The sequence below is a fragment of the Eleutherodactylus coqui genome, chromosome 6 (genome assembly GCF_035609145.1).
Source record: "Eleutherodactylus coqui strain aEleCoq1 chromosome 6, aEleCoq1.hap1, whole genome shotgun sequence".
Lineage (NCBI taxonomy): Eukaryota > Metazoa > Chordata > Amphibia > Anura > Eleutherodactylidae > Eleutherodactylus > Eleutherodactylus coqui.
Genome location: NC_089842.1, coordinates 36,637,804 through 36,651,932, shown reverse-complemented (window position 1 = coordinate 36,651,932; position 14,129 = coordinate 36,637,804). Strand labels below are relative to the sequence as shown.

At 48.4% G+C, this 14,129-nt stretch overlaps 1 protein-coding gene across 1 annotated transcript in view; it reads left to right on the top strand.

Moving 5' to 3' along the window:
- TMEM201 (transmembrane protein 201) overlaps positions 1-14,129 on the top strand; it is a 30,304-nt gene that overhangs the window by 2,089 nt on the left and 14,086 nt on the right. The window contains exons 2-6 of the mRNA XM_066606596.1: positions 3,659-3,779; positions 6,099-6,293; positions 7,613-7,789; positions 8,061-8,410; positions 8,860-9,063. Coding sequence (XP_066462693.1) covers positions 3,659-3,779; positions 6,099-6,293; positions 7,613-7,789; positions 8,061-8,410; positions 8,860-9,063 — 1,047 coding nt within the window. The remainder of the gene's footprint in view (positions 1-3,658; positions 3,780-6,098; positions 6,294-7,612; positions 7,790-8,060; positions 8,411-8,859; positions 9,064-14,129) is intronic.

The following is a 14,129-nucleotide window of genomic DNA, read 5'->3' as shown; positions in this document are numbered from 1 at the left end:
TCGATCGAGCCTGGTGCGTGCTGTGGTCACGTGACTACATACAGCCGCCTTCGTGCGTGTTGTATAATGTTCGGTCTGCCCGCTAACCCCCCCCCCCCCCCCCCTTGTCACGCGCCTTTTATCATCAATGAAGATCCATTCAGTTTCTGTTCAGTGAAGGATGTAATTGTCGGAGCCCCTCATTCCAGGAATCCCACCCTCCGCTGATCGCAGGATCCATAACTTCCTCGGCCACGTAAAGTGCGTTTGGACGGAACGATCATCGGTCAAAAAACCGCTAAATCGTTCTTATTCGGTGTAAATGATGTCTTGTTGATGCATAAGAGCTGCTGCCGGGGATCGGGGATGTGACAGCAGGGATCGGGGATGTGACAGCAGGGATCGGTGAGGGGGAGACTAAGGCCGGACTCGCGCCACCATAAGTGAAGTCCAGCTGTGAGCCTGGCCGTGACTACGCACCGCCGCGGGATTGTACCGCACGTCACAAATCTGGTCGCATGAGACCGGACTGAAGGTACCTTTTACACAGAACCATTATCGCGCAAAAGAGCAAATTCAAGCGCGGGTTGTTCAGTGTGAACGCGGTCACCGGCATGGGGACGGTTATTAGGTGTTTAGTTTCAGCTTGCCAACAAATAGTCCCTGGGTGATCAGAACTCGTCTTTGTAAATCCGCAGTCCATGTGGGAACGACTTGTGAACAAATTGGCGCGGAGATCCTCTTTACAAGTAATATCTCGCCAACTAATGAAGACACATCGCTCTATGTAAAAACATACAAACTACGACTTTAGTGACTTCTGAGACTACGTAAAAAAAAGTTGCTGTGTGTACGGCCTCGTACACACGGGCCGATTGGATACCACATTCGGGAGCCCGCAGCAGAATCCTGCCCGCGACCGAGAACTCCGCGGCCCTGTCCAGGCCTTCTATTTGCTTCTCTGCGGCTGTGTGTGGCAGCCCTGACCGGAGCGCTGCCGCACACCACTGTAGTACAGTGTTGTTGTTGTATTTTTGTTTTTAACCTCCTAACCGTGGAATCCGCGGCCCGTTCGCAATTCAATGGCAGACGGGCTGCGGCTTGGATGACTTCCATTGACTTCAATGGGAACCGCACTGAAATAGAGCCAAAAGGTTCGCAAAACAAATCCACATGCTTTAATTCATGTGCGGACGCCCATGCTTCCCTATGGGGGTGGCTTGATTTGCAGATGTGACCCGCATGGATTCCGCAAGTCACATTCACCTGTGGACATTGGGCCTAAAGGTAGCTTTAAGCAGAGCAACGGTCATCCAGAGAGTCACTCAGCAAAGTTGCTTTAGGGCTCACTCGCACGGGTGTATGTCGTCCGCGGTACTGAAGGTCCATTGACTTCTATTGGGCTCCTCGCGTGAAATACCAAATGTGGCATGACCTATTTTAGTGCGTGATACACGCATAATATGCAGCAATATAGGCTATGGAGATTTAACGTGCGCAGCAAATACACGTGTACACGATCACCCGTCACCCTGTCGGCGGTCGTGTTTACGTGGAACGAGTGTCCTCTGAGCACGTTCCCGGACACTCGTCGCTGCCTGTAAAGCCACTTCTACCCTGTCCCGGGATAAGGCTTCATCGGGACGGACGACCCCTTTAATTCTCTGCCTAAGAGGATAAGCCTGCAGATTCTGAAATCCCTGATTATTGGGACCTGCGCGGCCGGGCAGGATGGCACAGCTCAGACCTGGCAGCTCCGGGGCATCTGTCCTTCCAGCTGTTTAGGGCTCGGGCTGGAGACGTCTTGGCACAAGGTCTCTTTGTTTCTTCTCTTGGTGGAACAGTTGCTTGCACACAAGTGTCTGGCAGTACGTGCCTTCTCTTATTGTAGGGGGTCACTCTGAAAGGAAGACCCTGCTTTCCAGCAACAACATACAACTTTCTACGGCAAGAAAAAAGTTTTTGTAAATCTGCCACTTTGTTTCTAAATGAAAAGCTGCCTTAGTTGAAAGCTGCACTGTGATTGGCTGCTGCGGGCGACTCGGGGCCCTTTTTCATGGGTTTTGAGGAGTTTGATGATTTTTTTCTCTAGTCCCACGCCAACCTAAATTCACAGTTCTGTTGGATTCCTCTTACTAGATAGTGCATTGTGGAAGCTTCTAGTAGTCAGTTAGCGCTAATCTGTTCGATTCCGTGACTAACATCAGGGTGGAAGTAAAACGCTTCCTCTTTCCAAGAACGGCCAGAAGAATTTTTTTTAAAGCAGCTCTGGATGTGACTGTAGAAGAAAGTATGCGATGACTCAATTTGAGCAAAAAAAAGCTTGCCCCCCCCCCCCCCCCCCAAATTACTCTAGGGAATTCCATAATGTTTCTTAAGGCGTTATCCCACCCAAAGAAGTTAGAATCCTAGAATGGTAGAGTTGGAAGGGACCTCCAGGGTCATCGGGTAAGTTGGCCCCTATCTGCACAATGGGAGATAACTTGGATCTGAATGATGTAAGTTCCGGTCACCTGTGCATACCGCTGATCCATTCATTCCAGTGGGACAGCCCGGGATTGCCGGATGCCGGTACTTTATCTCCAGCAGTGCCGTTGAAACTAATGGAGTAGCCGTGCCCATATATGTCCCCCACTCCATTCATCCAGTGATGTCCAGGATTTGTATTGTCGTTGTGGGGGTCTCCGCACTGAAATGCCCTTGGATTAGATAGTTATCCCCCATCTTGTGCACAGGTGATAATTTTCTTTTTGTGAGACAATGCCTTTTTAGACAGTAATGGCTAGGGATGAGCGAGTATACTCGCTAAGGCACTACTCGCTCGAGTAATGTGCTTTAGTTGAGTATCTGCCTGCTCGTCCCTGAAGATTCGGTAGCCGCCACAGCTGACAGGTGAGTTGCGGTGGGGAGCGGGCGGGAGAGAGAGATCTCCCCTCCGTTCCTCGCGGCGGCCCTCGAATCTTCAGGGACGAGCAGGGAGATGCTCGTCTAAAGCACATTACTCGGACGAGTAGTGCTTTAGCGAGTATACTCGCTCATCCCTAGTAATGGCCCATTTACACGTAACGATTATTGCTCAAAATGAGTTCAAACGAACAAACTTGAGCGGTAATCGTTCAGTGTCAATGTGGAAAATTCGTTAGCTATTCGTTCCAAGCTTGTTAGACTCACTGGTTTCTCACTCCGTGTAAATGCTTCTGCTCAGCACTTCTAGAGAGGTGAAGCGCTGAGCGAGAAGCCTGCGAGCCGGCGACAAGTTTTTGTGTTTTTTTGTGAACATGGATATGATGTTGTATTCCACCAGTTAATGGCTTGAGAAAGACCTTAATTGGGTCGAAACGTTGCCTTTTTAAACAATGAAACAATAAACATGTTCCAGGTTGGAAAACTCCCTGAACCCGGGCATCTGCAGCTGGCTCCAGACTTCTGTTTAATCTTTATTGAAGCGTGTTATCGTCGGCCCTGATAATCTGTAACTGTATAATCACCTTGTACTTTGTGCCCGCTGCATATCTGTGATATATATATATATTACATGTGTAATAAAATGGACACTTTCATGCTTCGTTTGTGCATTCAGTTGTACATAGAATGATGACTCTTAACCGCGATGGATATGAAGAGTCTAACCTATTACATCATGGCAGTGAGGTGACCCGATTTGTCTTCTGTCCTGCAGGAAACCTCCGACCCACATGACGGTGAACTGCTGGTTCTGCAGCCAGAACACCGTGGTGCCCTATGGCAACCGGAACTGCTGGGACTGTCCCAACTGCGAGCAGTACAACGGCTTCCAAGAGGTGAGAAGGGTCCGCCGTCTTATCTGTGGCTTCCTTGCAGGCTATCTAAAGGGTGGGGGGATGGGGAAGGGAATTCCAGCATGTTCTAGCTTGCCGTCTATTACACAGGTATGCATGCCGAGATAGTTCATGGGATTGGCGGCCCGCAGAAAGCGTGCAATGTTCATGGCGTACTTGCTGTGTGCTGCACGCATGCATCTTGTGGGCGGCACGGAGCAAATCGGGGCCGTCCGAATCCGGCCGTATGGTTCAACTTCACACACTCCTTGTTCTGTGTAAAAAGTCCCAAGGAGTTAAAGGGGTGTACTAAGGTAGACTTGTCACCCACGCCTAGGTTAGGGGTGGTATGTGGGGGTCTTACCACTAAAACTCCTATCTGTTCCGGGTTTGGGAGTCTCTTGCCCCTCTTCTTGTCACTTTTTGCTCCTTGTACCCCCTGCAGTGATGTGGAGGAGCGGCGGCTGAGCACGTGCGGCGCTGCTCCCTTCATTCCAGCAGAGTTCGAGCCCTCAACTGTCTCCAGCAGTCCCATAGAAAATGAGTGGAGTGGCATCATGCATGTAGGACAGCCGCTCCACTCATCTACTCGCTGGGAGGAGGAGGGCATGAGACTCCCCGTTCTGGGGATCTCAGGGGTGAGACAACGCCAATTGGATTTCTGTTGCCTATCTTATGGAACAGTCCTAGGTGCTGAACAGTGAAAATAATGGAAGTGTCATATCTGGCATAAGCTGGGCATAAACTCTGCCCAGCGGACTCCGTTGACTATAGTAAATTTTCTTGAGGTTCCCTTTTGCTGCCCGATACTTTCCCAGACAAAACTGCACAGCGTGCAGCGCTATTTTGTCACTTCCAGGCACTTGTCTGTGCCTGCGGAGCATTTCTTGCTGGTAACGGGTTTCAAGACCACGCCTCCAGCAAAAGGGTTGCTCTGATTGGCTGAGCCGCGAACCATTCATTCATTGAGTGGCTGTGATTGGTGCATCCAGCGCTGGCTGCGATTGGCGCTGGATTAGCCAATCAGAGCAATCTCTTGCTGGAGGCGGGGTCTTGAAACACTATCACTAGCAAAAGATTCTCTGACAAGTGCCCGGAGCCCCAGAAGACAGCGCCCCATTGAAATGAATGGGAGCGTTGTACAGCGTCTGTGAGAGGGAAGCCTTAGGCTCTCTAATCTGGGACATGGCAGGGACATCCTGGAAGCGGCTTACTGGCTTGGTTTTAATTACCCAGTGAAGAAAGAGAGGATTAAGAGGTGAGGAGTGCGGTTGTACACGGAGCGTTTTGGAGGAGTGAAATCTGCAGCAGATCCACAGCATTTTCACAAAAAAACTGCACCATCGTGAAAAACGTAGACTTTTTTCTGTAACTTTGGCAAAGTTTTTTTTTTTCTAATGTGGCACAGAGTGTTAAAGGGGTTGTCCCGCGCCGAAACGTTTTTGTTTTTTTTGCATAGGCCCCCCCGTTCAGCGCAGGACAAACCCAAGGGAAGTGTTGAAATTAACTTACCCGAATCCCTTCTCTGCAACTTCTTCCTTCTTTTCCTCCAAGATGGCCGCCGGGATCTTCACCCACGATGCACCGCGGGTCTTCTCCCATGGTGCACCGTGGGCTCTGTGCGGTCCATTGCCGATTCCAGCCTCCTGATTGGCTGGAATCGGCACACGTGACAGGGTGGAGCTACGCGATGATGCGTAGAAGGGGGCGGAGCCAGAACGCCGCTCGTGCCCGCAAGCGCGTCTAATCGGGCGATTAGACGCTGAAATTAGACGGCACCATGGAGACGGGGACGCCAGTGCAGGGAAGGTGAGTATATAACTTCTGTATGGCACATATTTCATGCACGATGTATATTACAAAGTGCATTAATATGGCCATACAGAAGTGCTTAACTTAACTTGTCATCGCGGGACAACCCCTTTAAGGCAGCAGTATGCAGTCCTAACCTCTCGCTCCCGACCTTGAAGGTTCAATCCCCGCATGGTTCAGGTAGCCGACTCAAGGTTGACTCTGCTTTCCATCCTTCCGAAGGCAGTAAAATGAGCATCCAGCTTGGGGGGGGGGGGGTAATTACCTGACAGCGCTGCGGAATGAATTGGCGCTATACAAATAGCAAGTCGCTTTCCCTAATGTCATGCTCATGGCTTGTCCTGTAAGTGCTGCAAAATCTGCAGCATTTACGCCCCGTGTGAAGATATCCTTAGAAATATTAGGTCTGCACATTCTCTGTATATTGACTGCAAGCAGAGATCTTGCCAGTGAATAGCAAAAACAAAAAATATTGTCCGTTTCCCAATGTCTGATCCTCTTCTATTACAGAACGGTGACTACAATAAGCCGATTCCCGCGCAGCACAGCGAACACCTAAACCATTTGGTGTCTGGGGGAAGCACACTTGCAGAAGCTACGAAGCCGCAGCAATGGGTGAACTGCGGGACGCTGCTTTGTAAGAAATGCAACAATAATCAGAGCACCAAGATAAAGCAGCTGGCATCGTTCTTGCCCAGAGAGGAGGTGGGTAAAATGTCCTACTGGGTAATGAGAAATAAAACACAATGGCGGCTTCTTAGATCCATGCTGGGGCAGTAGGTGATATTAGCTGTGTAATGGTCGCTGCCTTTTATTTCTGGTCTCCAAACCTATAGACACTATGCAGCTTACCTGCCACCACCACTAGATTGAGTTTGCTGCATACTGGTTAATTAAGAAGTTCCATGTTCAAGCAGTAATCAAGTGCTCTCTGGTGGCAGCAGGTATCTGTCTATCTTTAATGGGTTATCCCACTTCTAGTGTTTTGCTGCAGGAAGCAGACAGTGCCGTACGTTGCACAGTGGTCTGGGCTGGTACTGCAGACAGAATCCTATTGAACTGAATGGTACTCAGCCTGCCATATCAACTAGGGCAACTGTGTAGTGTATGAAGCCGCCTGCTTTCTGCAGCAAAACATTTAGAACTGGGATATCCCATTTAATGATCTAGCTTCAGGATATGTCATAAATGTCAGATTTGAGGAGGGCAACTCCAAACAGCTTATCAGGAGGAGTGCCGGAAGTGGCCGTGGCACTTGAATGAGTGCTGCAGCATTACTTCCATTGGTCAAATGGCATTTTCGCTGATCAGTCCCGCTGATCCCCCCCGGGGGGATGGAAGAGCCAGGAGCAGGAACTGAGCTCCCGCCCCCTCTCTGCCTCCTCTCCGCCCCCCTGCACTATTTGCAACGAAAGGAGGCGAGACGGCGACGGGGCTAAGTTCCACGAATTAGCCCCGCCCCGCCTCTTCCCATTGCAAATAGTGCAGAGGGGTGGAGAGGAGGCAGAGAGGGGGCGGGAGCTCAGGTCCTGCTCCTGGCTCTTCCACCCCCCCCCCCCCCCCCCCCGCGCGCAGATGAGGAGGACGTATATCGGCTCGGCGTGAAAACCGAGCCGATATACGTTCGTGGGAATGCAGCCTAACGGTCTCAGATCGCTCATTTAATTCTTTGTGGGGCGTGTACCGTTCCGATTTGGTATAAAGATATCTTAAGAATTAAGATATCTTTATACTAAACAAAAGATTAAATGCTGATCTGGGTGATACGTTCACTGACTCATCAATGATTTCTAATTCTGTGATATAAATTAGTGCAACTTTTAAGGGTAACTAAACTTTTTAAAAACTTTTGATATGTCAGTGACATGTCGGAAGTTTTGATCGGTGGAGGTCCGGGAACTGAGGCCCCCAATGATCACTAAAACAAATGGTTCATTATATTGTAACCCTGGGATTACTGGCCGCACAGTAAGCAGTTCTGTGAGTTCGGGTCACATGTCGTGGTGTTCCCTTATGTTCCGCAGGAGCGGTATGATGAGGAGATTGAGGTCTATAAACACCACCTGGAGCAGATGTACAAGCTCTGTCGGCCGTGCCAAACCGCCATAGACAGTTATATCAAGTACCAAAACCGACAGCTGAGGGCCATCATGCTGAACCAACAATTCAAGCGTCGAGAGCTGGACAAAAGTTACATGCAGGTAGGTGCAGGCTGCGCCAAATGCAGTGGGTATATAAAGCCTTACATGAACCGCGATCCTCTAATCTACTCCTGTTGTTGGAGTCGTACCCTTTATGGGGAGAAGCTTTTGCTGCCCTGTATAGTATCTGTTGTCTATCAGGCATGGGCTGTCCTAAATCTCACACTTGTTGAACCTACAACCTCTGTTCTGCCTGCTTGTAAATGTTGGAATCGCGATTATTACGGAATCGCGTTCCATAAGTCATATCATTTTTTTTTTCTTTTTTCAGAGCAATTCCAATTCCTCATTTGTTCGGATTCCCGCCAAGGTCGTTCTCCTCCGCTGCCTTGCATTCCTGAGTTGCGTGTTCCTTGTGTCTGTGGCTCTCTTGGGTACAAGGGACCTATTCTCCGTCTCCATTAAGAACTCTACTAATTTAACAAATGAGGCCAGGAACAAGTCTCAGGCGGGAGATGCTGGCAGGCCGTCTCTCATCGAGAAGGTCATTGGCGTTCTGCCCGAGCGTACACTGGAAAACCTGAACGAAGCCTGGCACTTTGGACGTGACAATCAGATCGGCTTGGCGGTTCTCGGCCTCCTGACTTGTGTCTTTGCTATGATTCTCGCCGGACGGATTAGGTCAGTTCTTTTCTGGAACCATAATGTTGTAAAAATTGATGATCCGCAAGCCTTAGGTAGCTGCTCAGTAGTTGTCGTGGTGGGATCCCTCTTCATAGGAGGGTTGAAATGATTAAGGCATCGCTGGTGCTTCTTAGTTTCTCCATGCCTATCAGAAAACATATCGTACGTGTGTTATCCTGTGCTAGATACTGGATGGCAAAAAGTTTGAACATTGTGTGTCTCCATTGTGCGCCGTACACGTAAAATGCGCATGTTGAGCGTCATTGTACAGAGTGCACTTGGAAGCCGCACCCACTCCATAGACGGCGGGTTTCGGCTGTCTTTGACAGCTGACACCTGCCTGCAACAGCCCCTATAGAAGTGGGTACGGATATTTGCCCTATGTAGCTATCGCTCTCTCTGTTCTTCTTGGGTACTGATTAATGTCACTATGATTTTGTTTGCAGGATGCGACGTGTTGACGCATTCGCCTCGTTCCTCTGGGTCCTGGTGGCGGGACTTTATCTCTCCGAATTATACCTTCTGAAGGACTTACCGAGCTGGATGGATACAGTGAAGCTTGGCACCACCTCCTTGTGTTGCCTGGTCGGTCTCACCTCTGCGATGGCAACAAAGAAAACGATTGGTCAACGGAGACAACGTCCTCGAAGGTCAGAGCCAGAACAGTGAGACGTGGGACCGGAGTGAATGTCCTATGTCCTTACTACTGAGTCTCTGGAGGACCCTTAGACTTCTGTACTCTTCTTCTATGCCATCTGCAAGTAGAATAAGTCTTGAGGTCCTTTTTGTTTTACTTCTTGGTCTCTTCCCATTGGCTACACGATTTCATTGCAGCCAATTGGTAGCCGCCAGTCAGATGACCGGAGGGTCTGTTGCTGATGCTTGCCACTCTCTTAGAGCGTTGTCTTTAGTAGCAGATCGTTATCTTGCTAATAAAGACCAAAGCGGACTTGAGACATGTTGCTACTTCCAGATGCATGAAGAAGCTTTGTACCAGTAGTAAAAACACAGCTGGATATTTCTTGCGTCGGTGAGGGCGGGGCTTCAGTGTTAATATTATAAGCACTTTCCCTTTAAGAAAACTTATTTGCTATAACACTATTGATTGAGGTGCAGTGCCAATTACACTACCGCGTGTTCCAGATTCTTCCTGGTCTCCGTTACGGAAAAGGAGGAAGAGTGTAAAGAAACTACAGTAAATATCCTATAATGGTTAGGGCGATGTGATGCCGGATTATGGGGTGCTTTGGATATAAAGTCCAGTTTTCCAGAAAATTACGCATATCGGTGTGGGGTGGCAATTTATTTATTTATTTTTTTCAGATGCATGCATTTTGGGCTGACAATCACTTTAGCAAAAGGGTTTCGTTTTGCGTTCTGCAGTTTCTACATATCTCTGTATGTACACACTGCAGTTTGAGGCCTGATATTGCGCTTGCCAACTTAAGATTAAGATTCTCATCACTTCCGTGAAATTGCGATCCTCGCGTGCGTTGGAATCGCAAGTGGTTCCCGTTGACTTCCATGGGAAACTTCGCGCTCGCATGCACATCGCGAAAAATTTGTATTTGCGCGATTTTTGTGTGCATCGCACTAAACTCTTGCAAGAATATAGTTTATGTAACGAGCCATAAGTATTGGCAGGAGATCAGATGGTGAGGTTGGGCTGACGGCAGAGTTTCCATCTACTCTCCTGCACCTTCTTATTGCCTAATTCCGGCTAATTTATGACCGCCACAATGTATCTGATGTAAATGCAGAAGAAAAAAACGCTGAGTGACCCGCAGCCGTCAGCCCAGCCTCACGACGGATCTCTTACTGAGGGTGCATTCACACAAACGTATATCAGCTCGGTTTTCACGCCGAGCCGATATACGTTGTCCTCGTGTGCAGAGGGGGGAAGATGGAAGAGCCAGAAGCAGGAACTGAGGCTCCCGCCCCCTCTCTGCCCCCTCTCTGCCTCCTCTCCACCCCTCTGCACTATTTGCAATGAGAGGAGGCAGGACGGGGGCGGGGCTAAGGTCCGGGAATTAGCCCCGCCCCGGTCCCGCCTCTCCCCATTGCAAATAGTGCAGAGGGGCGGAGAGGGGGCGGGAGCACAGTTCCTGGCCCTGGCTCTTCCACCCTCCCCCCTCTGCACACGAGGACAACGTATATCGGCTCGGCGTGAAAACCGAGCCGATATACGTTCGTGTGAATGCACCCTCAGACTGCATGTAGGTGCTATGGAAGACAAATGGTGCAAAACTCTTAATTAGTTAAACCCTTTTGCAAAAATGATTGATTGCCATCCTGACATGCGTGCATTGATGTGGTAAATGCTGCCCGCCAAAGAGGTCCGCAGCCTTAAAGGGAAGGTAGTGATTTCATAGTTGCTAAGGTTGTAATGAAGAAATGCCTGCTCAGCAGTGACGTCCGTTTTGTAGGTCTTTGAGTAGATCTAGATTGTAGCACATTAGTCACAGCTTTATCTTCGTAGCATAAATCTCATTTTTTTGGATTGCACATAATGGATGGAGGCTGTGGTCTCTTCTTTGTTCAGCGGCTTGCAGTAGAGTTAGCAAAACTCTAAGCAAAAGCTTGACTCTTGGCCGTAGGTGTCAAGTGATGACAAAGAGCCCAGACCCCCTTAACTTACACACAGTCTGTGTAATCCTTGTTCCCTGGAGGGTTAATAAAGGTTATTTAGGGTACGCTCTAAGTGTAACCGTCATTTCATTTTTTTTAAATCTACCAAATAGGTGATTCTAAACCCTGTTTTGCGGGGGGGGGGGTTAAGTCCATTCTGTCCTTCTTTTTTTTTTAGTTATTTTCCAACAAAAATGCTCTTTTGCAATGCAGCTGGGTAAAGATGTTGCTAAGGAAATCCGTATTCGCTTAACTGCATAGCAGAACAGTGCACTGATTTTATTCCTCTCTGCTGAGATCTCGGCTGGTCTCCGTAGCTTGCCGTGTGAAGGAGAAGCCGTTGTATGCTGCAGACAGCTTCTCCCTTTCACAGCACCTGCCCCCCCCCCCCCCCCCCCCCCCCCCGCCGGATCCAATGCACTGTCTGTGTCCCAGTGCATCGGTTGTACAGTACTGTATGTCACCCCATGATGCACTGAGAGCCCCGTCAGTCTATCGGGTTTTGCAGGGAGCTGGTGCTGCCAACAGGAGAAGCTGTCTGCAGCACAGAACGCCTTCTTAAAAGTAAAATATAAAACAAACTTTTTATTATTAGTTATAATGGGAACAGTGCAGACACAGCTGGAGCGCCCTCTTCTGCTATACAGATAGGAAGTTGCTGGAGAAATTTGTACTTACCTAGCTGCAAAGCAGAATAGGGGATTTGAGGGAAAATATGTATAGAATAAAACATTTGCAAAAATGCTTAGAATTGCCTATTCTGTAGATGTAAAAAAAACCCAAAACTTAAGTTTTCCTCCAAGGAGGGAACAGTCTGTCTTCCTGACACTTCTCTTATAAAGTAACAATTCTGGAGCATCTTTTCATAGTTGGTTGTGCCGTTCCTCCTAGGAACTAATAAATTGACAACTGGTCATTAGCATTCTTCATGTTAACGGCCGTGTCCCTACATTCTCTAAGGTCCCATTCATACAGGCGTATGTGCTGTGCGATATCTTGACTGACTGCCACAAAAACGCACGCAGTGGAATCGGTCTGTGTAAAATTGCGTACACCCTTGTGAATGAGCCCTGGGGGGATGAGTACATGCTGCAGTAACTGCATGTGGTGGAACTCTACCTACTGTCACCAATTGGCGCACAATTTTGCTGGTAGCCTGTCCTTCCACCCGAAACCTCATGCAGCCATTGGCAGGGGGACTGTGATTTGGCTGCATGTGACTACTGCATTCTGGTAACCTGTCGAGTCAATGCTGAAAGCGTCGGTGATCAACGGGGCGTCTCGTTATACTAGGAGTTACCAATCCACTTGTCAATTTGGTTATGTCTCCAGGGAGGGACAGCCCAACGGACGTCCAAGAACACATGCTCCAGTATTGCTTTTCATTGTGTTATAAGTAGAGATGACTGAGCATACTTGCTAAGGGCAATTACTCGATCGAGCATTGCCCTTAGCGAGTACCTGCCCGCTCGGAAGAAAAGATTTGGCTGCCCCCCCCCCCCCCCCCCCCCCAACTCACCTGTCACCCGCTCCGGCAGCCGAACCTTTTCTTCCGAGCGGGCAGGTACTCGCTAAGAACAATGCTCGCTCTTCTCTAGTTATAAGTATTAAATTGGACAGGCCAGGAGAGCTGAAGGTTCCTTTTTTTAAAAAAATGGAGGCTTCTCTTACACATGCGTTCACAAAATGCCGCATTCGAAACCGCAACGTTCCATGGTTGACAGTGTTTAACAAACCCTATGATGTGATGAGTAATGAGGTGCGCAAAAGTGCACGAAAATTAAGTAGACAGCATTCAAAAATCAGTGTTGGAAATGCAGCTTTCCAGCGCTAGTCTGCGAAGCCCCATTGATATCCATAGAGGTGTTGTACCACGATTAGAGCGGCATCTGAAACGCCACACTAATTGCAATTAATAGGTCTGTGTGAGAGCGACCTAAAAGCTACTCGCTGGTAGCAGAAATTAGAAAGCACTTAATTGTAAAAAGGGCAAAAAAAAAGTTCTTCTTTAACCAACCCCAGCTGGCACTACTTCTGGGGGAGTTCTAACTTCTTGTTCTCATTGAGGGGTACTACCCCTATACTATATGAAGGTTTTAATTATTAGCGTTTGACATATGTGACCCTTTTTTTATACGTACACAAATTAAGCACAAGTGTTTAATGACCACTAATGATCTTTTATCCAGTTTTGGTCTGAGGTAGGTAGAAGTCTGTGTGATTTATATTTATTTATTATCTATTTAAGCTTTCCTTGGTGTACAGCACAATATAAGTGTGAGGGGCGCCGGGGGACTGTTCTGCCCTTACGGTCCCACTTGTACCTAGCAAACCCAATCGCAAATGTAACGTCCACCAGCAGACAATTGCAAAAAACGTAATGTCTATAGCCCCTCCTTTTTCATATATATCATCTATAACCTCATTTAAAGGGTTCCAGTACTCTGGTTTGATGACCCTGACTCGCTGTATTGGGGTGAGATATACATTTTTTTTAGAACATATCCACGTTTAGAAGCAGTGATAAAGCATAGCTTGGGGAAAAAAGTGTAACACTCGTGCCACGTGAAAACTGCTCTCCAGTTGCCCGCTGGGTGTTTCTTCAGCAGGCGAGTGTTCGATCTCGGTAACCTATTTTATTTAGGCTTGATTGACATAGTTGATTACTGTATTATCCACTATTCTATGCATAGGAGACGACAAAATGCCTGAAGAAGCACCCAGGGGGTAATTGGACAGTAAATTGCATAAGCGCAGGAGTTCAAAATGGTAACTGTATATGTCAAAAGTATTAATCAGTCGGAGTCCCACTGCTGATCACTAGATTAGGGGTCTGCACCACTCACCTGAGTGCTGTTCGCACTTGGCCGTCTTCGCTGATTTTCGGCTTCTCCTGATGGCTGAAGACTCATAGAGGTGTATAGAACCTGTCCGCTGAGCGCTGCAGCCTCCTCATTCTAGCAGTCTGCCGGGGTCTTTGCACCCCAGACCCTCACTGATGAAAACTTTTGACATGTTTCTCTGACACGTCAAAAGTTTCTGAAAAGTGTAGTTGCTGGCTCCTCGACAGCTGAAGGCGGATACATGG